The sequence below is a fragment of the Anguilla anguilla genome, chromosome 19, assembly GCF_013347855.1.
Source record: "Anguilla anguilla isolate fAngAng1 chromosome 19, fAngAng1.pri, whole genome shotgun sequence".
In the NCBI taxonomy this organism is placed as follows: Eukaryota; Metazoa; Chordata; class Actinopteri; order Anguilliformes; family Anguillidae; genus Anguilla; species Anguilla anguilla.
The window spans coordinates 9,205,399-9,232,023 of NC_049219.1; the positions used below are offsets into that span (position 1 = coordinate 9,205,399).

Sequence of the window (26,625 nt, forward strand, 5' to 3'; positions counted from 1 at the left end):
TAAAATTCTGGGATTGCAGATTGAGGTTGGAATGAAAACCAGTACACACCCACGGGACTGAGTAAAATTGTAGCTAATTTAACTAGTGAGCCTGTCCAAAGCGGCAACTAGCTGTGTTCTGAGTGCAACTAGTTGGCATTTTGGCGCAGCTAGCTAATAGGTCTTATGGCCATTCATAGACCCAAAGAACTACAGTTCAGTGCACACACCGCATATCGCACGCAACAGCTACGTCCAATGAACTACAGTAGCTACGTCGCCTCACTAACACAAAGAGACGGACGTGCGTACGTACGCATGCGCATGTTGCCCATTTTTCTGCGATAGCATACCGCCAGGAAGTCTTTACAAAGCTTGTTTTCTGTTTAACTTAGTGTACAGAAACATTAAATTCAGTGCAGAGCCTTTGATACGCCAGATTAAACAAATTAGTTTTGGAATCGGTATCTTTGCATATACGGTCAAAATCTGAATAAGCCAGAGGGAAGTTGCAACTTAAAGGGTTAGACTAAACAGTGAGTTGAATGGAGCTTCAAATGTTTTAGCTAGCTAGGTAGCTAATGTTAATATTAGCTATGTAATTTTCGAGCTGTTAAGCTACTCGCTTAACATTTATTTGATTCTTAACACGATCCGGAGGTAAGTAATGGTTCCTCGATTTTATCAACTCATGTTAGATTAGTGGATGGATAAATTTGCAGTGCACTGGTGGCTAACGGCAGAAGGTTAGCGAAAAGCGAATAGATCATTTAACCAAGGATGTTGGACATTAGTTTCCTCAACCTCTCTTTGACCTGAGTTACCGACCATGCTCAATATAGCTAGTTAGCAAGTGCACTTGTGCAACATTGCATGCGCTAAACTGTGTTATTATCAATGTTGCATTGTTCACACATCATTACATCACTAGCTAAAACTTAGTTAAATCCTTAGCGAGCAGTTCTCTACTTGTCTGTTGGTAACAGCACAGAAACCGCTATGTCATGTGCTCATTCGCTATGGTTATTTACTAATCTTACTGTTTAACTGTAGCTAGTTAATTTAGCATTTAGTTAACAAGGTATCTAACAAGTTAACGCCGAATCCTGGTGATATAATACGAATTTGTTCACGTTTTCGTAAAAATTTGATTGAATAAATTTATTTATTTTTATTATTTATTTATTTATTTATTTGACAGGGACAATACACATTGATCAACATCGTTATTATGTGAAGTAAATGTGCCAGATTTAGCTAAATAAATGCAACATGAATAATTTGTGACGTTTGTTTACATTGTGGACGCTGGTGACTGCAGTAAAATAAAAGTCTGATTATAACCAAACACACCATGCATAATCATCTCTTCATTTGCTGTTAGTATCTACAACCCATTGTTATCAATAGGTTGAGGGGAAGGTTTTGGGGAGGGGGGGGGGGGGTCCAATTTTTCTTTATAGAGGAGGAGAGTAAGATTTTGGCAGCTTCAAAATTGCACCTTCCAAAATTAGACTCAGCTGCATGCTCAAAAACAGCCATTATTCCTTGTTCCTAATGTTTCTTGAGGAAGGCTTTGTCATCTTAGATAAGGTTGTAAAATCAGTTATAACCCCTTCCAGCTCGAAGCGACCAGGCTTCAGTTTTGATAATGACACATTAAAACCTCACACGTGGGATATACTGTCCCTACAACGACACTTTCGAAGATCTCGCACCCGTTCGTATTGGACGCGCTTAATTAATCGCCAATGTTTGTTTCTCTGCAGAAAACGCGAGGATGAAGATATTCTCCTTCTCGCACAAGACCGCCTTCGTGGTGGACCACTGCCCGTACATGGCCGAGTCCTGTCGGCAGCAGGTGGAGTTCGACCTGCTGACCAAAAACCGCTCGCAGGGCGTGATCCCGCTGGCGCCCGTGTCCAAGTCGCTGTGGACCTGCGCCGTGGAGTGCTCGATGGAGTACTGCAGAATACTGTACGACATATACCCCACAAGAAAACTGGTGAGGAGGTGCACCATTCGTTCACCGGGAAAATAATCAGCGACACGTGCGCATGCACAGATGCGCCAGCAGGGGCCAGGGGCTGTTCCTATTTACACTGTTTGGAGCATTGCCCACTCTACGTCAAATGTAAGACCGATTGTCTGGCAGTCGGAGGGTTGCCGGTTCAAACCCCGCCCTGGGCATGTCGAAGTGTCCTTGAGCAAGACACCTAACCCTTAACTGCTCTGGCGAATGAGAGGCATCAATTGTAAAGCGCTTTGGATAAAAGCGCTATATAAATGCAGTCCATTTACCATTTACCAAATGCTGAATCAAAATGTTATGTTTTAAACACCTGAGCCTAAAACACTGGGTGGGAGAATGAAGGCCTTGACGTAACAGGGTTGACGTCTCTTGTGAATGTGACGCGAGTCTCGACTCCGGCGTCGCTGACATGTCCGCCTGTCTTTCTGGAAGGTGAACTACATCGTTAGCGACTCGGAGTTCCACGTCCTCAACAGCTGGAATCAGGAAGACCAGAACACTCAAGAGGTACCGCCGACGTCCGAAATCCACATTTCTCCCGATGAGCGGGAGGCACTTTGCATTCAGCCAATGTTTGTACTCTTTGCAGTACAGTAACAAAGCGCACCCCGTTCGCCAGCTAGAGCAGGGCTACCCTCCTGGAGGTCTACCTTCCTGTAGATTTTCATTCAAACCCTGACAAAGCACACCTCATCCAGCAGCTGGAGCAGGGCTGCCCAACACTGTTCCTGGAGATCTGCCTACCTGTAGGTTTTCATTCCAACCCTAACAAAGCACACCTCATTCAAAAGCTGGAGATCTCGTTGAGCTAATTAGAAGAATCAGTCATGCCAGGTAAGGGTTGGAGTGAAAACCTACAGTATGGTAGCTTTCCAGGAACATGGTTGGGCTGCAGTGCCCTTGTACTTATAAGAATATGTCAATATCTGGAAGTAACTAAGATTTACTAGATTAATCTTCTGCCAGTAAGGTTCAATGGTTCAGACTTCCTAATAGAATCATGGTACAAATATTGTGGGTGTCTTGTACATGCGCAAGAATATTTGGGAAAATCTATTTTGGAAAATGTGATGACCCACACCCCCCCCCCCCACCCCACCCTCTGCAGCTGATGTCGGCGCTGGCGGCGGTGGGGCCCCCGAACCCGCACGAGGACCCCGAGTGCTGCAGCATCCTGCACGGCCTGGTGGCGGCGGTGGAGTCGCTGTGCAAGGTGACGGAGTACCAGCAGCAGGCCCGGGCCCGGCTCATGGACACGGCCGAGCGCGTCTGCAACAGGGGCCGCATCATCTGCCTCACCAACGCCAAGAGGTAACCCGCGGCGACCGGGCGCCATAGAAACCTTTTAGGCGGTTAACTTTGGTGAGGTTGTTGAGGGTTTCTCAGTGTTGTTGGCCATACGCTGATGCAGGCAACTCTGCTCTGCTCTCCCCTCTTCCCGGTGGCAGCGACACCCACGTTCGGATGCTGGAGGACTGCGTGGTGGAGACCATCCAGGAGCAGAACAAGCTGGCGGCGGGCTCCGACAGGTGAGGCTTCACTCTCGCGTTCCCGTGACGTTTATCACTCGCTTTTGAGAGTCGTAGTGGGGTTTCTTGAGTCTCGTGCCGGCTGGGCATAGCTGTGCGCTTACCAACAAAGTCAGCCGTTTGTTCACTGTAACTCGTAACCGGCAGCCGCCTGCGTGTTTTATTAATGAGGACGGAGACAGGCCTGCTATTGGCTCGGGAGCGCCGTCGGTCGGAGGCCAGCTGCGATGTGACCGACTGAGCTGGGGGAGTGGCCAGTTGTGATGTGACTGACAGCACTGGGGGAGTGGCCAGTTGTGATGTGACTGGCAGCGCTGGGGGAGTGGCCAGTTGTGATGTCACAAAGTGCGCGCACTGATCTTCCAGGCTCATGCAGATTCAGCAGTGCGAACTGGTCCTGATCCACACCTACCCGCTGGGAGAGGACACTCTGGTGTCGGACCGGCCCAAGAAGGAGGTAGGACTGCCAGTCTGCATGCACAATCAGCTTTTCGTACTTGACTTCATTTCTCAACATGGAGAAGGCATTGTTAAACCACTGAAATAAAAGCCTCATGTGAGGTTGCCCCCTAATACTGAAAGTGAAGGAGGCTTCACCTCACTATCTGTTTCTACACTTATATTGATTACAAAACTACTTTAACTGGTGTGCAATACAAATGGTCAACTCGGTGTGAGGAGTATACCTAAACGTACTGTTGATTGGTTTATTATTTCCTGCTGCTCACCCACACTAATGCTCAATCAACACATGCAGCACGTGTGATTCTATGCTGTATGGTTTGATTGCGTATTTGTATGGGAGAGGATGGTGGAGAAAGTTCTTCCGACCTAGTCTAATGGGAGCCCTTTCCCGATGCTGGGGCGGCTGTAGATCTCCCCTGTGCTGAGCAGCGAAGTGCATAGCGTGCGAGCAGGCCGCCACCTTGCCAGCAAGCTCAACATCCTGGTGCAGCAGCACTTTGACCTGGCCTCCACTACAATCACCAACATCCCAATGAAGGTACCCCCTCCCTGCCTCCACTACAATCACCAACATCCCAATGAAGGTACCCCCTACCCCTCCTCTGCAACTATCACCAACATCCCAATGAAGGTACCCCCTACCCCACCTCCACAACTATCACCAGCATCCCAATGAAGGTACCCCCTCCCTGCCTCCACTACAATCACCAACATCCCAATGAAGTTACCCCCTACCCCTCCTCCGCAACTATCACCAACATCCCAATGAAGGTACCCCATCCCCACTTCGGTTCTGCCCCGCCCACTCTGTCTCACTCCTCCTTTCCTCTTCCACCCTGCCCTCCTCCCATTCACTCTCACCTGAAGTTTGTTGGTTGTCTCTCTTCCCCCCCCCCCCCCCCCCCACAACTGAAACATGCTTCATGTTGAAAATGACCTGTTGCATTACTTTTCTTTTAAACCGTGTTTTCTGTTTTGCTTAGCCCACATTAAATGTCTCTGAGCAGGTCAGTACATCTCCAGCAGCTGAGCAGAAGGAAGCAGAGGCTGCGGCCTCTCTCTCTCTCTGACTGTGGCACACGGCTGCTCCCTGCCCGCCCTCCCCCCCCCCCCCGGCTCCCAGACTCTTTCATAAAGCCATACTTCAACCGAAATTCTTGCGGGTGGCATTCCTTTGTCTTTCGATAAGACGCGCTACGCGTCCGGAGAAGAGCGTTTAGAGAGCGCTTTAGCCCGTGTGAACCCAGCCGCGCGGCCGAGCGGAACGGTTTGGAGGTTCTAGCGCCCTGCCCGCGGGCGCGTCGACCTTCGGTCGTTTCAACGCGGTCGCAAAAGCGCTCTAGCCGTTATTGGGTTGGCTGTTCGCGCAGACAGCTGAAGAGTCTTCTTTGGATGCATAGCGCATCATATTTTTAAGGCAACAAAAAAAAGGGTTATTCCACTGATATCGGGTTGAATTATGGCTTTAGTCACTGTGGTCCTGTGTGTCGTGCTGAGCAGTAGTCGGCGATCCTTCGTGTAGGTCCAAGCACCCGTCTCTCCGCCCGGCCCGTCCCCCCTGTCCCGTCGGTAAAGACCCCCCACCCACTGCTCCCTGGGTGTGCAGCGTTGGCTACGTAGAGAAATAGCAGGCTGTGTGTAAATGCTCTAATATTGTCTCTCGCTTTTTTTTTTTTTTTTAGAAATTGAATTTGTCTTTTGTGAGAATTTTTTTTTTTTCCTGTTTTGTATGAGAAAGCCAGCTCGGTAGTACGAATGCAAAAGTAAATTCAAATGGGGTAGCTTTTTCGCTCGATTAAGCCCGACAAAACTGTTTTTTTTTTGTGCGCTTATTCATTAAATTGCCCCCATTAAAAATGCAAAACGAAATCGTGCAATGCCTCGAGGTTAGCCTCTGCGGTTTCTGTTCGAGCGAACGCAGAAGCTTTTTTCAACCGCTGTACAGGAAGCTTTGACCTTTCAAAGTAAAAGCAGACCGCGATTGTTTTTCAGAAATTAAATATAGATGCTCAAGAGGAAATCGGGTAACAGAAGCATGGTACTAAATGTCCCCTTTATCCTCCCAGATGTTGTGCTTCTTACTAAATATCACATGCTATTGCATTACGTACCGATATCACACACACGTTGCAGTTTGACCCGTTCACAGTATTCTAAGGAGGTGGTGCTTTAGGAGGACTTAGGGTCTGGGAGCCGAATGTGGGTCTTCCTCCAGCCGTAGACACACTGTTGTCCCTTTGATCCAGGGGAAAAAAAATCCGCTCTCCTCCCTGACCGATCTCTCCCCCCTTCCCCCCCCCCCACCCCGAAGGAAGAACAGCACGCGAACACCTCGGCCAATTACGACGTAGAGCTGCTGCACCACCGAGACGCGCACATGGAGTTCATCAAGAGCGGTGCGTAGCCCCGCCCAGCGGCAGGCCGTTCGCCGGGCCCGACCCATTCCACCGGTTGCTATTGTGGTTGGAATGAAAGCCAGCCTATAATGCCTATCGCCGTTCACAAATGTGCACGTACGCTGACAGTATTTTAAAGTGCGGTCTGTAGCGGTTTGTGAGGCACGTCCGACGTGTTTCGGCATCCGACGGCCTGTGACCTCCGACCTCTGACCTCTGACCCCACAGGAGACCTGCACCCGGCCGGCAGCACCAGCCGGGACAGCGGGCTGAAGGAGACGGTGACGCTGAAGTGGTGCACCCCTCGGACCAACAGCGTCGGTAGGCCCCGGCGACGCAGCCCGCCAAAGCTGCTCTCAATTCACCCGGGTTCGAATACGCGTTTGTCTTGGATTCAAATGCTTTTCTGTGCTCTGTTGATCTTGCCTGGCGTAACTGAGCCTGCCAATATGACCAAAAGGCGGGGTTTGCACTTTTTGAGAGTAGTTCATTGGTTCCAGTACACCAGACAAGATCAGCAAAGCGTGGAAAAAGTATTTGAATCCAAGGCATGTACGTGTTTGACCCAGGTCTGGTTAAACGAATGTGACACGAGGCGATGTTCCCCATTTCAGAGCTGCACTACTGCACTGGAGCCTACCGAATCTCGCCAGTCGACGTTAACAGCCGGCCTTCCTCTTGCCTGACCAACTTCCTCCTGAACGGTAAGAGGCACGGACATTTTGTATTTACAGTTCAAGGGATATGAGCTCAACTGGTGCTGCTGCTCAAGAGTTCCTGCTTTCCGTGCAAAGTTAGGGGAAATGGTCCAATTTTTAAAAAAGTATAACTCATGTCAAGCAAACGCATTTATTTTTTTTTGACACTCTGTAACCTGATGTCACTCCAAGTCTTGGCCATGTTAGGTTGGGCGTACACTACACGATAACTGTACTGCCATTGGGCCACCTAGCTGTCAATAATCTGCCCGCTCTTCTTATAGGCCGTTCGGTGTTGCTGGAGCAGCCTCGGAAATCGGGGTCGAAGGTCATCAGTCACATGCTCAGCAGCCACGGTGGGGAGATCTTCCTGCACGTGCTCAATAGCACCCGGTCCACGCTGGAGGACCCGCCTTCCATCAGCGAGGGGTGCGGGGGCAGAGTGACGGACTACCGCATCACTGTGAGTATGACCTCACTTACTGACCGCTGCACTGTGACCACACTCACTGATCGCTGCACTGTGACCTCACTTACTGACCGCTGCACTGTGACCACTCTCACTGACCACTGCACTGTGACCTCACTTACTGACCGCTGCACTGTGACCTCACTTACTGACCGCTGCACTGTGACCTCACTTACTGACCGCTGCACTGTGACCACTCTTACTGACCGCTGCACTGTGACCACTCTCACTGACCACTGCACTGTGACCACACTTACTGACCGCTGCACTGTGACCTCACTTACTGACCACTGCACTGTGACCACTCTTACTGACCGCTGCACTGTGACCACTCTCACTGACCACTGCACTGTGACCACACTTACTGACCGCTGCACTGTGACCACTCTTACTGACCGCTGCACTGTGACCACACTTACTGACCGCTGCACTGTGACCACTCTTACTGACCACTGCACTGTGACCACTCTTACTGACCGCTGCACTGTGACCACTCTCACTGACCACTGCACTGTGACCACACTTACTGACCGCTGCACTGTGACCTCACTTACTGACCACTGCACTGTGACCACTCTTACTGACCGCTGCACTGTGACCACTCTCACTGACCACTGCACTGTGACCACACTTACTGACCGCTGCACTGTGACCTCACTTACTGACCGCTGCACTGTGACCACTCTTACTGACCGCTGCATTGTGACCTCACTTACTGACCGCTGCACTGTGACCTCACTTACTGACCGCTGCACTGTGACCTCACTTACTGACCGCTGCACTGTGACCTCACTTACTGACCGCTGTACTGTGACCACACTTACTGACCGCTCTCACTGACCAATGTGCTTCTCTAAATGCCCCCATCTGTTGTCACAGTGGTTTGTGTTGACACTGTGGCTGTTATTTAACTGTCTTTATGCTTGTTTAAGCCAGTTTCATTGGGCGTGCTTGAGGAGGTCACATGCTCTGCCCGTGTTCCTGTGGGAGAGACCGTCCTTCTGTCCCCTGCGGAGAGACCGCTCTTAACGGGCTCCGTCTTGTCTGTTTTCCCAAAGGACTTTGGGGAGCTGATGAGGGAGAACCGGCTGACTCCCTTCCCAGAGTCCCCGGCTGCCGGGGCTGGTGGGAAGGTGCCCTTAGAAAGAGCCAAGGCCCAGCTGGAGCGACACACCCGATACTGGCCCATGATCATCTCCCAGACCACCATCTTCAACATGCAGGCGGTGAGCCTCTGTCTCCCCCTTTCTGTCAGTGCCGGCATTGCAGCCTCTCCTGCCGGGCTCACGCCTCTGTGCTGTTAGCATGCTAAAGGCAGTGTAGTCATTAACCCACCCACTTTTGTGATGCCAGCAGTATTTCCTGAAGCAGGCCAAAAGTACAGGGTGACATGCAGTTAGTTCCAGCAACCAGGGGGGAGGGGCAGCCAGAGAGCTGGCGGAGAGAGAGTGGTACACACGAGGAGTAATTAGTCTCCGTTTGGTGCAGGTGGTTCCCTTGGCCAATCTGATAGTGAGAGAGAGTTTGACCGAGGACGACGTGCTGACCTGTCAGAAGACCGTGTACAACCTGGTCGACATGGAGAGAAAGAACGACCCGCTTCCTGTCTCCACCGTCGGGACCAGAGGCAAGGGGCCTAAAAGGTGACATTCGAGCGTGTGTGAAATGCTATAGTGTTTTTTAAATTTTTTAATTTATTTTTTTTTTTTTACATGTAGTATATCTCTTTCAAATGGATGATTTTGCCAGTACGGGGTGTGGAATGAAGGGGGTAAGTCTGGGTTGGGCTGGAATGACGGGGGTAAGTCCAGGTTGGGCTGGAATGACGGGGGTAATTTTGGGTTTCAGGGACGAACAGTACCGTGCCATGTGGAACGAGCTGGAGGCCCTGGTGCGGACCCACGTGGGGGGCAGCGAGCGCCACGCCCGCGTGCTGGAGTGCGTGAGCGCCTGCCGCAGCCGCCCGCCCGAGGAGGAGGAGCGCAAGAAGAGGGGGAGGAAGAGGGAGGACAAGGAGGAGAAGCAGGAGAGGAACGGCAAGGAACCTGAGCCGGAGAAGAGCTGGCAGGAACCGGGAGAGAGGTCCGAACTTTCCGCACATCAGACGCACCCGCTGAACATTCCCCACACAATTATGACCACCATACTGCGTAATCATAACAAGAAACAAAATCATCTGTTTAGTGAAGAATGCAAATTTACAATATATTGTCTAAACCAATTATTTATAAATAAAGGCCCTGGAAACGCACGCCATTATGCATTTTCAGCTCTAGATTAGAATTGAAAAGGATTAATGATGAAATATAAAATGTAACACAAAAATGTGTACTGTACATACAAAAATACCCGCTATGGTTCCTAATCGGTCTATCTTTTAGAAGGTTTTGACAAAAAATAAATTAAATAAAAAAAACAGCATACCTCATTGCTCTAAAGGTCAACGTTTAAGAACCTCTGCTCAAAAGTGTGTGTGTGTGTGTGTGTGCGCATTTGCGGTTTGTTCTTCTGGCAGGCTCAAGGGGGCGCTAGAGCGTGAGAAAGAGGAGCTTGCAGAGTCGGAAGTCATCAAGGACTCTCCAGACTCCCCGGAGCCACTGAACAAGAAGCCCCGCCTGACCGTGGAGGAGAGCCAGCCCCCCGAGAAAGTCAAAGGTGCGCACCTGCCAAATACTGACCCTCACCCAAAAAAAGGCCCTGTTCACTGGGTTAACGCGTACAGGCCCAGCCTGCCAAATACTGAACCTGTCACAAACAAACCCTGTTCAGGATAACACATACAGGCCCAGCCTGCCAAATACTGAACCTGTCACAAACAAACCCTGTTCAGGATAACACATACTGGCCCAGCCTGCCAAATACTGAACCTGTCACAAACAAACCCTGTTCAGGATAACACATACTGGCCCAGCCTGCCAAATGCTGACCCTGTTGTGAATGTCTTAGCCACAGGTTCAGACCCGGCCTGCCAAACACTGACCCGGTTGTGAATGCCTAGCCACAGGTTCCTGCCAAAACCTAGTTTAACCCCAGGAAGCTCTTTAGCTTCTGTCTGCCTGCAGTTTGTGGCGATAACAGGAGTTTTATGGGAGACCAGGGCCCGATTGGTTCTAGCAACTTTTGGCAAATGTCCTGTGTCTGCTGTTATACTGACTTTAATCACCATCTTCAGCTGGTGGCCTTATCGCTTTTTTCTTAAATCTCTTCACAAAATGCAGGATTGTTTCAGTCTTTTTAAAAAAATTTTTTTTTTTACACTTGCTTTGAATTGATTTTCCACAAAAGGTTTCAGCAAGCAGGCTTGTACATTTCAGCTGTTAAGGCCTCACTGATTTGGCGTGAAAAGGATGAATCGCCTTTCAGTCGACATTGAGTGTCCGGTGAAGAACGACGTCTTAATGGTTCCAGCTGCCTTCTGGGTAATCTGTGTCGGTGCTCTCCGTGGCTGCAGGTCCCATGTCGCTGCTCACGCTGTGGACGAACAGGCTCAACACGGCCAACTCGCGCAAGCACCAGGAGTTCGCCGGGCGGGTCAACTCCGTCAACAGCAAGGCCGAGCTCTACCAGCACCTCAAAGATGAAAACGGGTCTGTGTTCTGCACTGGTTCTAGAGGAAGCTAACGGGCTTGGCATCCGTGTCCTCTGTGTACCCGTCTAAAGGAAGCTAACGAGCTTAGCGTCCGTGTCCTCTGTGTACCCATCTAAAGGAAGCTAACGAGCTTAGCGTCCGAGTCCTCTCTGCACTGGTCTAGAGGAAGCTAACAAGCTTAGCGTCCGAGCCCTCTACCCGTCTAAAGGAAGCTAATGAGCTCATTACTGTAGAGTATTGTGCTGTAAAAGGGTATTTATTTGTGCATCATTTACATTTATTTGTGGATCGGCTGCACTTATTTGTGGATCAGCTACTTTTATTTGTGAAATAGTTCCATTTATTGATTTATTTTTGAGACAATAACGCCCCCCCCATAGCGTTGCGTGTTTTGTCGAGGTTGCGGTGGTTGTCGGGTAACTTTCCTCCCGTCTGATTTTTCTGGCAGAATGGAGACGTCGGAAAACGGGAAAACCAACAGGTGACGCAGTTTTCCCCGTCCGCCGCCTCCCGCTCGCCAGCACCGCTCGGAAAGCTGCGTCTGCGTGACCGTCACAGGAAATACTTCACAATCCAGCGGCGTTTCTTCCCTCATACTTTTAATCTCCGTGCTGTACAGTCCGCCGGGCACGTCAGCAAGATCGAGCCGTAGCTTTTTAAGACATTTTTTTAACACACTTATGTTTATACTGATGAATTTCGATATTCTGAGAAATAAAATGAATTCTGTCTGTGCTTCTGCGATCTGTCCTTTTTTTCCAATTATATTTCTGACGCAGAGTTTTACGAACGCAAATTTTGCGCAGCACATTTTGCTTTAACATTCAAGCTGGGTCTTAACGTATCATCATATGAAATTACTTCAGCGACACAGTATGGATGGAGCAGCTGATGCCAAACTGATGAAAAGATGATGGTGAAAGGTACACTTCGTACGTACACCATGAAGGTTTTAGATTGAACACTTTGCTCGAAGCTTGTGGTGACGTAGTGGTTAAAATAACTGTTTTCCTGTTGCTTTGCTCCGTGATGGTAGTCTTCGCACTTTCGTGTTTCCTGTCGTAAGAGAGCTTGCAATAGGACTGTAACGCAGAGCACAAGAGTAGTGCAGCCTCTGCAATGTTATCTGACCAGGCCAAACTCGTTGCTTGCCTTGCGCTTCCTGTTACTAAATCTGGCGTTGCTGCCCACAATGAACTGGGCGCAGTTGACTTAAACTGAAGAATACTTGTCACCGAACTCCTCTGTTCGAGTTGCGAGTTGGTAGGAAATAGGCTCTCCAGTCTAGACTGAGTAGTTTTTGGGTTTCCCGCTTCCAGCTGTGAAGTCATGGAGGCCTGCAGCTGGAATTGCGGCGATGTAGTCAGAAATGCTTCGTTTACAGATTGCGATGATGAGGTGATGCTGCCTCGCGGCACGGACGCAGCGGGGCAGCTGGACGGTCTCTCCGAGGCCTGGCCCCGATTGGCCCAGGTCAGCAGCAGCACCAGCATCAGCAGCAGGAGGAGGGCGGGGGGGTAGGATTTTTGATGAAATGCACACAATGAATAAATTAAGGGATTAGCCGACAACATTCTTGCTACATAGCTAAATGAACACATTGGGTTTTTACAAAGAAATATACTGTATTACTGAATGAGTGTGGTTTATTAGAAATACATAGGACAGTAATAAGTTAATGGTGAAAGGTTATGAAAATGGCAGTTGCCACATCTATAACATTTTCCCGACAAAAATTTTTTGAACCAAAAAACTGTTCGTCAACACAAAAATACCTAATTCAAGTTTGTGGCAGTTTTGGTGTTGGCGCACAAAGTGTGTACACAGGAATTACACGGCCCGGTTTGACCTTTGACCCTGCAGGCATGTGCAGTAACAGCCTAAGCCAGCGTGAATCTTACGACCTCTCCCCAAAAATCAAACAGAAAAACTGGTGCTGAAAGACTGATGACTCATTAAACCTTCCTGCTACCCTGAGTAGACCGCCACCTTGGATCTGTATCCAAGCTACAGGTCCAATACACACAATACACTGTATTTGCTTTGTCCTCTCCCCACCACACAATACTCTGTATTCGCTGTGTTCTCCACCGCCACACAATACACTGTATTTGCTTTGTCCTCTCCCCACCACACAATACTCTGTATTCGCTGTGTTCTCCACCGCCACACAATACTCTGTATTTGCTGTGTCCTCTGCCCACCAACCTACAGCTCCACCCTTCTGATTGAAGTTTGTGGATTGGGAGGTTTTATGGTATTTTGCACATGACTGAAGTCTACTGGATAACTTCTAATCAGAGTGCTAAAATTAGATGCTGTGTTAATATTCATTAACGCTAAGGTCCTGGCTGCTATCGTGGACAGGAAACGCCAAAAAAAAACGTCAAACGACACTGCACTTAGCAGGACATTTTGTTATCTACTAATAATGCAAAAAAAAAAAAAAGTCAGTGGTTTTATTTTTGTTCCATTCTCAGCCATCACAAATGGCCATATTTTAACCATTCCTCAGAGATGGTGTAGAGTTGCAGATGTAATGAGCCAGTTGTCTGGGATGAATGTTAACGGTCATTAGGTTTTAAAAGCTATGCAAGAGTATCACAGCGAAACTGCAGGCCCACCCATTTCTACAACTCGACCCGATATATTTATACTGGAGTGTTCATTTATTTACACCTCTCATTTACTAAACATGTAAGACTTTAAAAACATGTATCAGTTGCTAAGCTTTGATCGTGACAGGCATGTCCCATTTGGTTAACGTATGATATATTTATGTAAACACAACATTTACAGCTGTTTAAAATATTTTCTCCATGTGCGAAACTTTGAAATTGGTTAAGTGTTTGTGCAAAGCTTCTAATAGATCTGTGGATATATGAACCTTTGTTTAAATGTTTGAAATGTTATTAAAAAGTTTAACAGTACACCAACAGCTTATAGGTGAGTACAAATACATGAAAAGACTACGCCTTCTACATAAAGGCTGTAGAAGGTTTATTCAGCTCCTGTTTTTAGAAACAAATGTGACTTTACTTGTTCTGGGGTTTGTCCTAAATGCAAACAAAACAGTAACTCGACGCCAGGAGTCACATCAGGAATGCCAATAGCATTCTAATCTGGCGAGAGCTAATATACTTAAAAATGGTTTAGCGCTTCCTAACTTCTTCCATGTCAATAATGAGGCATGGAGAATTATTCGATATGTGCGATTCGTTATTTGTTTGCCACTTTATTTTCTGACCGTTTCCCTAAGTTTTATCATTAAGTTCTCTAAAAACCCCGTTTTAAATACATTGTTATTGTTTCGATTGCTGTTATTTCGTTGTTGCCTAACATACGTTTCGTTGGTTTGCAAATTCAGTTAATTGTTTTAGCTTGTTCTGTACGTTTTGGATAAATAAACAATAGATGCATAAATAAAGGATTAAAGAAGGAAAAAACAGAAAGCTAGTTTTGACTTTGAAACGAGGCTGATTGTGACACCTGTTCACTATTAAGGGGGATGGTTCAGTACGTACAGATTTAACCAGTTCGACAACCGTTACGCGCAGAACAGCAAAAGTCTGGATGCAAACTTCTAAAATGTTTGTGTTCACATTTCGTTTACATTCTATAAATTGTATATAGTTCTTTTTGATTTTTTTGCTGCTTGAAGCAGTGGTATGTTGGAAAACCTTTGATAGGCTAATTTATTAACCATTTACCGAAGTACGCGTAGCTTGCCCCGGCAGTCTCGTGCAACTTCCTTCACTACAGGCGAAGGCTCATTTAACCCGGGCGAGGCTGTCTCCTCCCAGCGCGTGAATGAAGTGCCGAATCTTGAGCGTCTGTTCGAGGCTCAGGAAGGAGTTGAACACATGAATTGAAACGATATACTGCAGACGCTAATCGAAGGCTGCGGTCCTCTCTCGGTGACGCCATCGTTTTTTTCTCCCCCAGCGCGGCACCTAGGCTACTAAACATGCTTTTCCGTTTCGGAGGTCGACTTTTCTGAACTCGAGGGAGGACCCCGAAGCGCAGGAAATATCGAAGACACGCTGCAACGATTCTGTGCGGTCAGCTTTGCCAAGCTGCATACTTTACTCAGAGTTTATGTGTCTCTCTTGCCTGGGAGTCAAACTGGAGAAAATCTGACAAAACATGTCTGATCACAGATCCAGTTTTCTTCACATCGGTGACATAGTTTCCCTCTATGCGGAAGGAACGGTGAATGGCTTCATTAGCACTTTGGGGTAGGTATCTTCGCTGCCTAATTAAGAACAAACAAATCTGTTTTCAGTAGCATTTGTGACATTGTTTAATTTTACAGCCACACTGATACACGAGTCCAATCGAATTTGAACGAAAACGCCGTTTCGTTTGTGAAGAGAGGGCGCATTCACATTGCCTGTTGCACGAAGTAGGAAGTAATTTAAAGTTGTTGAAAGGCCTTCTGCTGACAACTGCACTGAGGTGGGGAAACTGTACTGCGTCCGGGTAAACAGATTGCATTTTTATGCAAAACATTTAGCTAACTGCAGTGCAAAGCCTCTGCGAGTATAACCTCAGAGTTCAAACATGTCTAATTTACATAAACAAATGCTGCTGAGTTGTCCATTAACTGGATTTAGCCGGGCCACCAGGTTTATCATCCCTTAGCAACGAACAATTAATTATCTAACTACCAAGGGCTGTTCAACAGCGGCCAGGGAGTTGATTTGCCATTTGGAAACAACGCGGAGTGGCGAAACAGTCCAAGCTCTACGCTGGAATTCTGCAGTCATTTCTAAGCGAAACGTGTAAGTCTTTGAAATAGAAGCAATATTGCAGCAGCCTAGTTTCTGAGTATACGTGTGCGTCCAAGAAATATTGTTTAGTTAGGTCCAGTCATGACAAGTTGAGCAAAGTCATTCTGTCATTGTAAAAAACATAAACGACATTGTCAATATCTCAGTCATATGTGACAAACAAAGGCTGTGGCCTTCTACCCTGGAAATGATACTTGTATTGAAAATTTAGTTGGGCCATTTCCTTGTCGATCAGTGCCATGGACTATAGTAAAGCCTGTCTGTTGCCTTGGCAGAAGGTGACTGCTGTGTTTATAAAATTGCATTCCTCACCTCGAGTGATGGGGGATAAATGTAATAAACCATGTTTACATTTATAAAATATTTTTGAGCGAAATGGCAGTCATCGCAGCCAAGCGGTACGTTTTTTTCTTTTATCGCACCGGATGCATAGTGAGCCAAAAAAAAACGTCAGAAGCAGATTAAATGCTTCTGGGAAGAAAATCACCACTGCTCCTGGTTGGTCTGACAGCCAATCAGCAGCAAGACCATGCATGTGATCAATCAAAACGCATCCCGTGGAAGTTTCATGGCGGTGCTTCTGATTGGCTGTCATATCTACACCCGGTATATAGGATTGTGGCCTGAGAAGTTCGGAGGTATGATTAAAGCCAGCCAATAGACCCAACCGTTATTGTGCTCTAAAACTGTGATGATTATTACGTTTTAATGCCCAGCCCTTCTCACTTGCTTTTGGTGCCGGGAACGTCTAGTTTGGGTCCAGTGCCCGGCTTGTGGAAGTGTGTCCCGGGGGTTATGTTGTCGCTGGCTGAATGGAAAGCAGGTGTGTTTGGAAAAAACTGGCTTCAGAAAGGCAAGCAGTCCTGTAACTCATTAACCCCGGCATGAGCTCGACCCGCAGTCCGGCCTTATCTCAGCTGGGGCCAGTCTGCGCAGCAAGCGGGCGACCGCTTCAGCGTTCTGAATCTTATGACCGCTTGCAAAAAAAAAACAAAAAAAAAAACAATTTCAAAACGCCATTCAAGGCAGTCGTTTGACGACGAGCGCTGGAATATTGTGTGTTTCGTGTGGAATTTTGAATATTTGGTCAAAGCGTAAAAAAACTAAAGCTTTTCTGGTGCTCTTGGATCATTTTTACATTTAGGGGGGGCATAGGAGGGCTTTGGGGGGGGGGGGGGGGGGGGTTCTGAGTGCTGATAGGAGGAGAAGTGGGGACAGTCTGAAGAGGTCGGTCTTCAGTCCACAACAGAAGACTGCTGTGTCATTGTAACTTTTGGGGGGGGGGGGGGGGGGGGGGGAGTCTGTCGCCCCAGAGGTTGCGATACAGAGAAACCAGAGCCGGGATGTGAGGTTTGAAAACAGCGCCGGAAAGCTAGCCTTTCCGTCCAATAGCCACAGTGGCCGGTGCATCCCAAAATTCACCAGCCAGTTTCACTGTTTTACCAGACAACTAGACTTTAGAATAGACTTAACGCACCAGCCCACAGATAACGTTTTTGCCTGAGCTCAGCTGGCGGCCGGTGTTAGTTTCCCACCCCGCTTCAAAGCGGATCGGCGGCTAGGCGGAGCCGCTAGCTCGCTGCCCCGGGGGCCAGTGATTGGTTTTCTAGTTCTGGTTCTCTAGTTCCAGAGGAACGGTTTTGCATTTGGGGCGTGCTGCGGCAGGTCGCGAGATCAGACAAGGCCCCTGACGTGACGGCGCCTGGGAGGGCTGTACTGGAGTCGGGTGGCCACACTCTGCACTCTGTATTGTTAGCTGCTGAGGTTTATTTGGGAGTATCCGTGAATTAAAACGTATGGGGCCTAAGTAGGTTCACTTCTTTTCACAGTAAAGATGTGAGCAGCAGCTTTAGCCCATCTGCTGAGGGCTGAGTCACAGTGGAAAACAAGACCAGGTCAAATCCTAGTGTATGGCTGGACCTAACGCACTTCATCCGGCCGACCAATGGTGTAACTTCATCGCTCACTCGCTCACTCACTCACTCAGTCAGTCACAGACATTCGCGTTTGTAGGGCTGGCCCCACGCTGTTGCGGTCCAGCCTAAAAAACAGCAGACCCCGTGGCCCCCCCAGGGCCGGGGATGCAGACCCCCCCCCCCCGCCCCCCGTGCCGATTGTTGGCTGCGTTTAATCACTGTCCCAGAAAAACAAACAGGATCGGCGCTGGTTTTGTCTGCAAAGTCTGTCAAAGTTTGGCTGCTTTTCGTCTGGCCTTCGGGGGCAGTGAGCGGAGCAGGTCTGCCGAACTCGGTCTCGATCCTCGCACCCCGCCCGGCTTTCTCCGTCCCACCGCCTCGGGCGACTCGCTCTCCCCCTCCCCGGTCGCTTCTCGCCGTGACGACGCCTGTAGGCGCTGATTCCTGCCTCTCGCCCACTGCATGCTGGGATAGGCTCCAGCCCCCTGTGACCCTGACCAGGAATAAGTGGGTATAGTTAATGGATGGATGGAGTAACTAAAGTATATACAGTGCTGTGAAAAAGTATTTTCCCCCTTTCCTGATTATTATTGTGCATTTGTCACACTGAATATTTTCAGACAGAATTTTTGACAAAATGTAATGTTAGGCAAAGGGAACCTGAATAAACACAAAATGCATTTTTAAAATTATTATTCATTTGTTTAATGAAAAAAGTTACCAAACCCCGATGTCACCCATGTGAAAAAGTTACCTCCCCCTTAGTTACTCAATCAAACAATTAACCAAATTTATTTGATAATTAAATTCAGCTGATTGAACAGCTGGCCCCTGTCTCATCTCCCCTCTGACCAGCCTGCCCTCACCCTTCTCCCCTCTCCCCTCTGACCAGCCTGCCCTCACCCTTCTCCCCTCTCTCTCAGCATCACTCTTTTATGAGCTCCACTGAGAAGTTTATATTCCACATTTCCTGTTGTCCAGATTTTTGCACTTGATACACATCCTATTAGCCTCTATTGTTTCTCCTTTAGACGCGGACTGGATGCCGTTAAGGAAGGGGGGGCCCAATTAAGTGGCGGACAATGCGCGCCTTTGTTTTGGCCGCGAAATTAGCGCTTCCTGCCGCCGTGCGCTTACCTCGCCCTGCTTTTGAATACAATCACCGGCGTAGTTTAGCTGCCGTTTTGAATAGAAAGGTCTGACAATCTTTGGGGGGGGAAAAAAAAGGACTACCTTTCCCAGAATGCAAGGACAGAACTTTCGTAATCTCAGAGAAGGCCGTGATAAGATATCATGAACTAAACTTCCTCTGACAAAAATAGGCCCTGACACGAGCTGTCGTGGACACAAGGACACGGTCCCGCTTTCTCTCCCGGTACAAGCTGAAGCTTGCTCTGGACCAGGAGAGTAGAAGCAGCTTAGTTTCTGTACTGTCAACCCTTATTCCATTTGTCCCTAAGCTAATGTGGCGGTCTACCTAACCTGCTCATACTCTCCATTTAATGTGGCGGTCTACCTAACCTGCTCATACTCTCCATTTAATGTGGCAGACTACCTAACCTGCTGGGGTGATTTAACTCATTGTCCAGTGTTTGATAGTGTTTCTAGTTGTACGATAAGGAGCAGAGGCGTTTAAGGAAGTAGAGACGTCGGGTCTTGCAGTTGTGCGATAAGGGCGTATATCAACGTGCACTGTGAGGTATAGTGAAGGGGACGCGAGTGTGAGTGTGCTTATCTGGAGGGTGTAGGTGTAGGTGACTGTGGCTTCAGGCTAGGCTTCCCTGCTCTGTGCTCAAAGCAGTGTTTCCTCTGCTTGTGGATGGAGGCCCTGGAGAGCCATTCCATACATAAATGTGGAAAAAGTAAATTGGTTGTGTTGGCAATTGAAAATACAAATTATAGTTATAATAATAATTATCATTTTTACCACGCCCACATGTTCCTCACAAGTTAGTTAGTAGCTACTGTGTGTTAGTCAGACATAATTGGACAGTGCTAAACATTGTCAAATTTTGTACGACTGTACATGCCATTTAATTAAAGCGTGTGATGTCATCGGCAGCTATGAAAGGAGAGAGAGTGCGTCTGCATCGTACTGAACTCGTAGTGGAGGTTACATCAACAAGCTCCGATGATGAATACTGCTGGGTGCTTCACATTGAGGAGAAATGGGGGGGGGGGGGGTGTCATTAAAATGCATTCTGTGAATCCCCTGCCCCCCCTATCCCCCCCCCCCCGGATATCAGAACTAAGCAATGTTCTCGCTGTATGAGAGAGAGTTTGTTGTTTTTTTGGTTCAGGAAGTGTGTTCTTCGAACGGCCACCTGCAGTCTATCAATAAATACAGCGTATCGGATAATGCCGTGGCAACTGAACATGCAGCCCAACGTTCGGCGCCTTGTTAAGATACGCAGTATAATTTCAGCCCTTAACGAGCTCTTTGTGTCCAGAATTGTGGTGTGGTACTGTACTGTATGGTCTTCCTCCTTATTCTGAATTTAAAGCACTTGGAATGTGGTTGAGGTGAGCCCGTGTGTAGGGACATGCCTGTCAGTCAAAAGCAGTGCGTGCGGGGGGAGGTGCGACTGCTTGGGGGCACGTGGGTATTTTTGCAGCGACGTTTGCATGCTTGGCTCTAGCAGAAGCCTCTTTCCTGTTTGTTCGGTGTTCGGTGTTGCTCATCTGGCGTAGCCGTGACGACAGAGGCGCAACTGGCCACTCTGGTTTGGGTGCAAAGAGACGTCTGGGGTAGCTTGCTGCAGCTCCCTCTCAAGGAAAGAGATTTTTGTCGCGAAACACAGCGCAGGTCCTTTAGTCTATGCGCAAAGTCAGCAGACACCGATTCCTTAGTTCCCAGCCCGGCGCCGCCAATCGCCACCTTGATTTGAACCAATTTAGGCTCCATTTCCGAACTCTCGGAACGTCAGTGGTTCAAACGGACGTGGAAAGTCAGTCAGGACTGAAGTCAGATAGCCCTACGGACGGAAAGTGTAGCGGTTTGCACAAAAACCCGAGGACCCGCTCTAGCAAGTGGGTGTATGGGCTCCACGTTCCGGACCGAGGCCATTAAAAACCACGAGGAGCGCCCTGCACCAGGACTGCAGAAGACGCCGATGGTGTTTTGGACCCAGGGCAGGGTTTCCTCACAGGGAAAACAGTCAGAATTAGTTCTCTCTCCAGTTGGCCTGGCTGTCATTTCAAGCAGAGCTTAAAAAAAAAACAAAAAACAACTATACAGCAAAACCCTGCCCCTAACCCCAAACAGCATCGTTCAGACATTATTATTAAAAATGAAACATAACTGAAGAACTACAACATATGAACCATGCGTGCAATTTTAGCACATGCCTATAGCGTACCTTAAACTGGAAACCTCTTTTACAGTAATGACTTATGCGTGGATCTTGGGTGTCCCGCCACTTTAAATTTCTAACCGATTATAACTGTTTTCTTCGTCTAGGCTGGTGGACGACCGCTGCGTGGTGCAGCCGGACGCCGGGGACCTGGCCAACCCTCCCAAAAAGTTCAGAGGTGAGCGAGACGCCGTGTTGTCGGCGGACCGCGGCGCTCGAAGCGGCGGCGGTTGCCGACGGCGGTTGCCGACGGCGCAGGCTACTTCACTGTAGGAGGGAGTTCCAGCGTTGGGGGAGGGTCTCAAACACGATTGGTTGTTACAAATGGGGCGGTGGAAAAAGAAAGAAACAAAAAAACAGGGATGTTAATTGGTAGAAAAATAGCCATTGGAAAATAGCCGTATTAAAAAAAGTTAATTCTGACCTTAATGAAGAAACAAGTATGACTTATAAGACTTCTGTATGGTGATACACATTAAATGAAGCAGCTGCCCATTGATGAGGATTGATTTACTTTTGTGATTAGGGTTGTGATGACTGCGTTGGTAATGATGATCCTGCTGTGTGGATGATGACTGCTTAGAGGCTGTGTTCGGCAAGACGTTGGCACTGTTTTTAAGTGACGGCGGGGTCCATAAGTGCAGGTTTGAGCTCGGCTGCACCCCGGGGAAAAACCCGCTGGAGTTTCGTCCCGTTCGAACCCGCGGCCGGCTCCGTGGCCCGGGCTCGGGGTGGAGGCGGCGCCTCTGGGGTGAGACCAGGCCCGGAAAGGCCCGGAATCCACCCCGGCAGAACAACGGCACCGCGTGTCCTTGGCTCCCTGGTTGCCCCCATTTTACAGCTTCCTGGAGCGGCGCCGGCCTATGAAAGGGGGCTTTGTGTGAGGTTTTTATATAGGTGCGCTGCGTGGCACACATCTAGGCCTGGAAATGTGCCATTCCAGGCACGTACGGATCTGTGGGAGAACTCTTCTCAGCGGCCAGAAGAGCTAGCTTTTGAGTTTCTCAACTTTTTGTTTGTAAATGAAACCAAACTTTTTGTTGAGGAAACTCAAGCCCTCTGATCATGAGTACTGCTGCTAACAGTTACCGGCTAGCCTTTTTTTTTTTCCCCCTGCACTTTCAATGTACAATTTTGGTTGTTTCAGTGTTAGCCGTTTTAGCTTTTTTAGCTGCTGAGCAGTTGCCAACAGCATGGCCTCTGTTTGCAGTCAGATTAGGGCAACGTGGGTCTACATGTTGGCATTGAGCAGGCTCTCTTATCCAGAGGTACTTACGATTGTGTACAAAGGTGTGGGCCCTGGTAAGAGCATGTGTTGCAAAGAATCTGTAAGTGAACTGAACCTGGCTGCTGTTAAGAAGTTAAACATGACACCTTTCTGCACAAGTTAACGCTTCTTTCATAATAATAACAATAATAATAATAATGATAATAAATGACAAGGTTGAAAATGTTCATGACATAGTGCAATATATTTAGCATCTGGTTTCATAACTTGTTTCTTTTGCTACAGGAGAAAGTTGAAGTCAGCCAAGATCAGCTCACCCTCTTGAACTGCTTTCTAGATAACAATTATCACATTCCCCATTTATTATTATTATGATAATTGCTTGATGGCAAACATTGGTTTTGGAATATAGTTACATAATATTGTGATGAGTGAAGTAATAACCATGACTCAGTGAAATAGATGCATATCCTGTATAACACTACTTGTGTTTGTAAGTAGCTAACATGAAATGCTTGAATAATAATTAACCCTTTAGATCCCAATAGAATTCTACTTCTGCCCATTTCAGTAATTTTCGAAATAAGGAGGAATTTTACCAATAATTTAGCAAAATTATAAACAACTCAATAATGAAACAAAAGGTTTAATTGCAGGTTATATTTATTTTTGTTATGGTGTGATTCAGAGGAGATTGTGGCCATTCCAAACGGGCAGAACAGGGCAGTTTCGAGCTCGATTAAGGAACCTGTACGCATTCCCTTTGCAAAGAAACTTCACCTGTCCTTGTGTCCTGAAGTGTCCTTCTTTTTTCATTTTTTTTATTTCACCAGACTGCCTGTTCAAGGTCTGCCCTATGAACAGATACTCCGCACAGAAGCAGTTCTGGAAGGCTAAGCAAGGAAAACAGGGCAACAACACTGAGGAAGACCTGCTAAAGAAGCTACAGGTGGGTCGTTTGTGTGTACCAACCAGTCGAAGTCTCTACAAAGATGTCCTGTTATGGTCTGTTACACACTGTGTATCTCCTGGCCGGTCGTAGTCCCCACAAAGATGTCCTGTAATGGACCCCCCCTACGCACTGTCTCGCAGTTTCCTCCAGAGTGTCCTGGTGTGGTGAGTTCAGAGTGTGTGTGTGCGTGCGGTGTTGAGTGATATTAAATCCCGCTTCTCACTCACGAGGGTGTGTAGCCGCTCCACACCCTCTCTCAACACCCTTCCCCACTGCCCCGCCCTGCTCGAAAACCGCCTAGCGCTCCAAGAAAAATAGGGTGTCGCCTCAAAATTCTTTCTCACATGCTGGATAAAACTGTGGTTTTTGTAGGCCTACACCAACACTAAATGCAATAATGGAATTTTCTCCAATGGAAAAAAACTAAAAACATTAGCGTCCATATTTTGTCTACATTTCTTAATTATCGTTTTGAAAAATATATCTTTACAACTGACATTGTCCTCAACGCGAGCATTTGTTTTTTAATAAAAATTCCCGGACGTATCAACAGCATAATATTAAAGCCTTTTCGGAAACCATGAGTGAAACGTCTTGCTTCGTTGGGTAACTATCTTTGTTGGGACGTTTTCACGAAATCCCAGAATGCACGCTGTCGTGCCAGAGCTGACTGTGTCATTAGAGCTCCCTGCCTCTCACACGCTCTGCATGAGTCCCACAATGCACTTGGACCCTTGTTTTAAATAGAGAATGCGTGTGCCCACTGTATTCTCTCTGGCTAATCGCTGCCCCTTAATATTGTGGTCATCTGTTAGCTGCACAGTATGCTAATGGTTTAAATGGATTTGGCGGTTGATGGCCTTGCATCTTTTTTTTTTTTGTCCAGTGTCTGTTCTGTTTTATGAAGCATGCTGAGCACACCAAATCGGAAACATTATTCTTCAGTCCTGATATACTGGTTTGATATTGCATTGTGGGAAAAATCATGTGACCATCTGACCAGTTCACACATTCTTACCAGCATGCAGCAAAACTGGAGCAGAAGCAGAATGATACAGAGAACAAGAAACTGCTGGGAGAAGTGGTCAAATACAGCAACGTCATTCAGGTAACCCACACCTGTACTATGGTAACATCATTCAGGTAACCCACACCTGTACTATGGTAACATCATTCAGGTAACCCACACCTGTACTATGGTAACATCATTCAGGTAACCCACACCTGTACTATGGTAACATAGTTCAAGTAACCCACACTTGACGTACATTTTTTGGTATTTATTTTGTGGATTCTTCAATGCAGATGCACTTTAGTGTTGCATTATAATATTTTCTATACTATAATGCTGGAACAGAGCCTTATTTTTGTTAAAATCATTGTATTTTTCAGTGTTTTTACTGATTTAAATGTCCTTCCCTTTTTGTAAAGGTACTTATTTGATCATAGATTTAGTTTTCACTGTGGTGCATAATACTACTTTTTACCAATAGAGGATGCTGTTTACAACATAAATAGTCATTTGTTACGTTTAGCATTTAAGATCTCAACGTTCCTTTTAGTGAAAAACAATTTTGTTTGGGCGAAAATATGTTATGAAAGTCAGTTTAAATCAAAATTTATACAAGTTGTACCTCTAGTGAGGAGGAGGAAGTGCTCCTTTTGGAACTGAGCCTTGCGCTCTGCCCCTTCCTTCTGAACACGTGTTTTGGTTGCTTTTTTTCCCCCCCCCCTTGCAGTTGCTTCACATCAAGAGCAACAAGTTCCTGACGGTGAACAAGCGGCTCCCGGCGCTGCTGGAGAAGAACGCCATGCGCGTGTCCCTGGACGCGGCGGGGAACGAGGGCTCCTGGTTCTACATCCAGCCCTTCTGGAAGCTGCGCAGCGAAGGGGACAATGTGGGTTACACAGCCTACTAGAGGGGGACCGCTTGGGTGCCCGTTAGGGAGGGAAACCTGGCTGTGTGTGTGTGTGTGTGTGTTGGGTCGCTGTTAGGGAGGGAAGCCTGGCTGTGTGTGTGTGTGTGTGTGTGTGTGTGTGTGTGTTGGGTCGCTGTTAGGGAGGGAAACCTGGCTGTGTGTGTGTGTGTGTGTGTTGGGTGCCCGTTAGGGAGGGAAATCTGGCTGTGTGTGTGTATGTTGGGTCGCTGTTAGGGAGGGAAACCTGGCTGTGTGTGTGTGTGTGTGTGTGTGTGTGTTGGGTCGCTGTTAGGGAGGGAAGCCTGGCTGTGTGTGTGTGTGTGTGTGTGTGTGTGTGTGTGTTGGGTCGCTGTTAGGGAGGGAAACCTGGCTGTGTGTGTTGGGTCGCTGTTAGGGAGGGAAACCTGATTGACTGTGTGTGTGTGTTAGGTCCCCGTTAGGGAGGGAAATCTGACTGTGTGTGTTTGTTGGGTCTTCATTAGGGAGGGAAATCTGACTCTGGTTGTGTGTGTGTGTGAAACAGGAAGTGACCTCGTTCCTGGTCTGTCTGTTCCTCCTGTTTATCCGCGGTGATGTCTGCTCTCGTCCGGTCTCACTGCCTCTCTGTTCTCCAGGTGGTGGTCGGGGACAAGGTGGTGCTGATGCCTGTGAACGCCGGGCAGCCCCTCCACGCCAGCAACATCGAGCTGCTGGACAACGCCGGATGCAAGGAGGTGAGTGGCTCCTCCCCACTACAGCCTCTGTCCTGATTGGCTCTCCTACCCGCCTCTCTCAGCTGCACCTGATGCAGCCTCAGTCCTGATTGGCTCTGGAGTGTGCAGTCTTCTGGTGGCTTCAAGATTTTTTTTAATGGAAAATTTTCTGGTTTTTTTGAAAGGTTTTCATGATGAACCGAGTTCATGGATTATGTAATGGAGAACGGATTGTGTGAACTTTAGCTCTGAACCTTTCCAGCTGTTGTGCCGTTTAAAAGTCGCTGAGGCTGGAGGCTAAACCCCGATCGCTGCTGTGCTTGATTCCCTGTGCTGACAGGTCAATGCGGTGAACTGCAACACCAGCTGGAAAGTCGCTCTCTTCATGAAGTTCAGTGACTACAAGGAGGACATCTTAAAGGGGGTGAGTGAATTGTCATCTGTTGCTGGCCCCCTCTCAGAGTGAACTCTAACAGACATAGTCAGGCACATGCAAAGTTTCAATGCTCTTACCTTCTTGATGGGCCTTGTTTGATGTAATGGAGTTTAGAAGCAGTGTCTTTTATGTTCCTCCAAACAAAAAGGGCTGTGAGTTTTTGGTGTAGTCTGTAGTTT

The 26,625-nt window shown here is 47.8% G+C and overlaps 2 protein-coding genes across 4 annotated transcripts in view; both read left to right on the plus strand.

Moving 5' to 3' along the window:
- Positions 1 to 32: 32 nt before the first annotated feature.
- On the plus strand, positions 33 to 11,892 carry ints13 (integrator complex subunit 13). 2 transcript variants are annotated; one of them, XM_035402303.1, is made up of 17 exons: positions 33 to 54; positions 1,749 to 1,984; positions 2,444 to 2,518; positions 3,120 to 3,322; positions 3,460 to 3,540; positions 3,907 to 3,997; positions 4,415 to 4,543; positions 6,317 to 6,401; positions 6,630 to 6,722; positions 7,016 to 7,105; positions 7,384 to 7,562; positions 8,627 to 8,794; positions 9,057 to 9,211; positions 9,417 to 9,650; positions 10,084 to 10,223; positions 11,020 to 11,155; positions 11,606 to 11,892. In XM_035402303.1, the coding sequence occupies exons 2-17, from the start codon at positions 1,760 to 1,762 to the stop codon at positions 11,640 to 11,642; spliced, it is 2,121 nt and encodes a 706-aa protein (XP_035258194.1). In that variant the 5' UTR covers positions 33 to 54; positions 1,749 to 1,759; the 3' UTR covers positions 11,643 to 11,892. The 2 variants fall into 2 exon arrangements, with proteins under 2 accessions (XP_035258194.1, XP_035258193.1); XM_035402302.1 differs by lacking the exon at positions 33 to 54 and adding an exon at positions 297 to 639.
- Positions 11,893 to 14,678: 2,786 nt separating this feature from the next.
- itpr2 (inositol 1,4,5-trisphosphate receptor, type 2) overlaps positions 14,679 to 26,625 on the plus strand; it is an 87,089-nt gene continuing 75,142 nt past the window's right edge. For both annotated transcript variants that reach the window (XM_035402253.1, XM_035402254.1), the window contains exons 1-7: positions 14,679 to 15,395; positions 21,327 to 21,397; positions 23,281 to 23,396; positions 24,421 to 24,507; positions 25,139 to 25,297; positions 25,933 to 26,031; positions 26,351 to 26,434. In XM_035402253.1, coding sequence (XP_035258144.1) covers positions 15,304 to 15,395; positions 21,327 to 21,397; positions 23,281 to 23,396; positions 24,421 to 24,507; positions 25,139 to 25,297; positions 25,933 to 26,031; positions 26,351 to 26,434 — 708 coding nt within the window. In that variant the 5' untranslated portion in view covers positions 14,679 to 15,303. The remainder of the gene's footprint in view (positions 15,396 to 21,326; positions 21,398 to 23,280; positions 23,397 to 24,420; positions 24,508 to 25,138; positions 25,298 to 25,932; positions 26,032 to 26,350; positions 26,435 to 26,625) is intronic.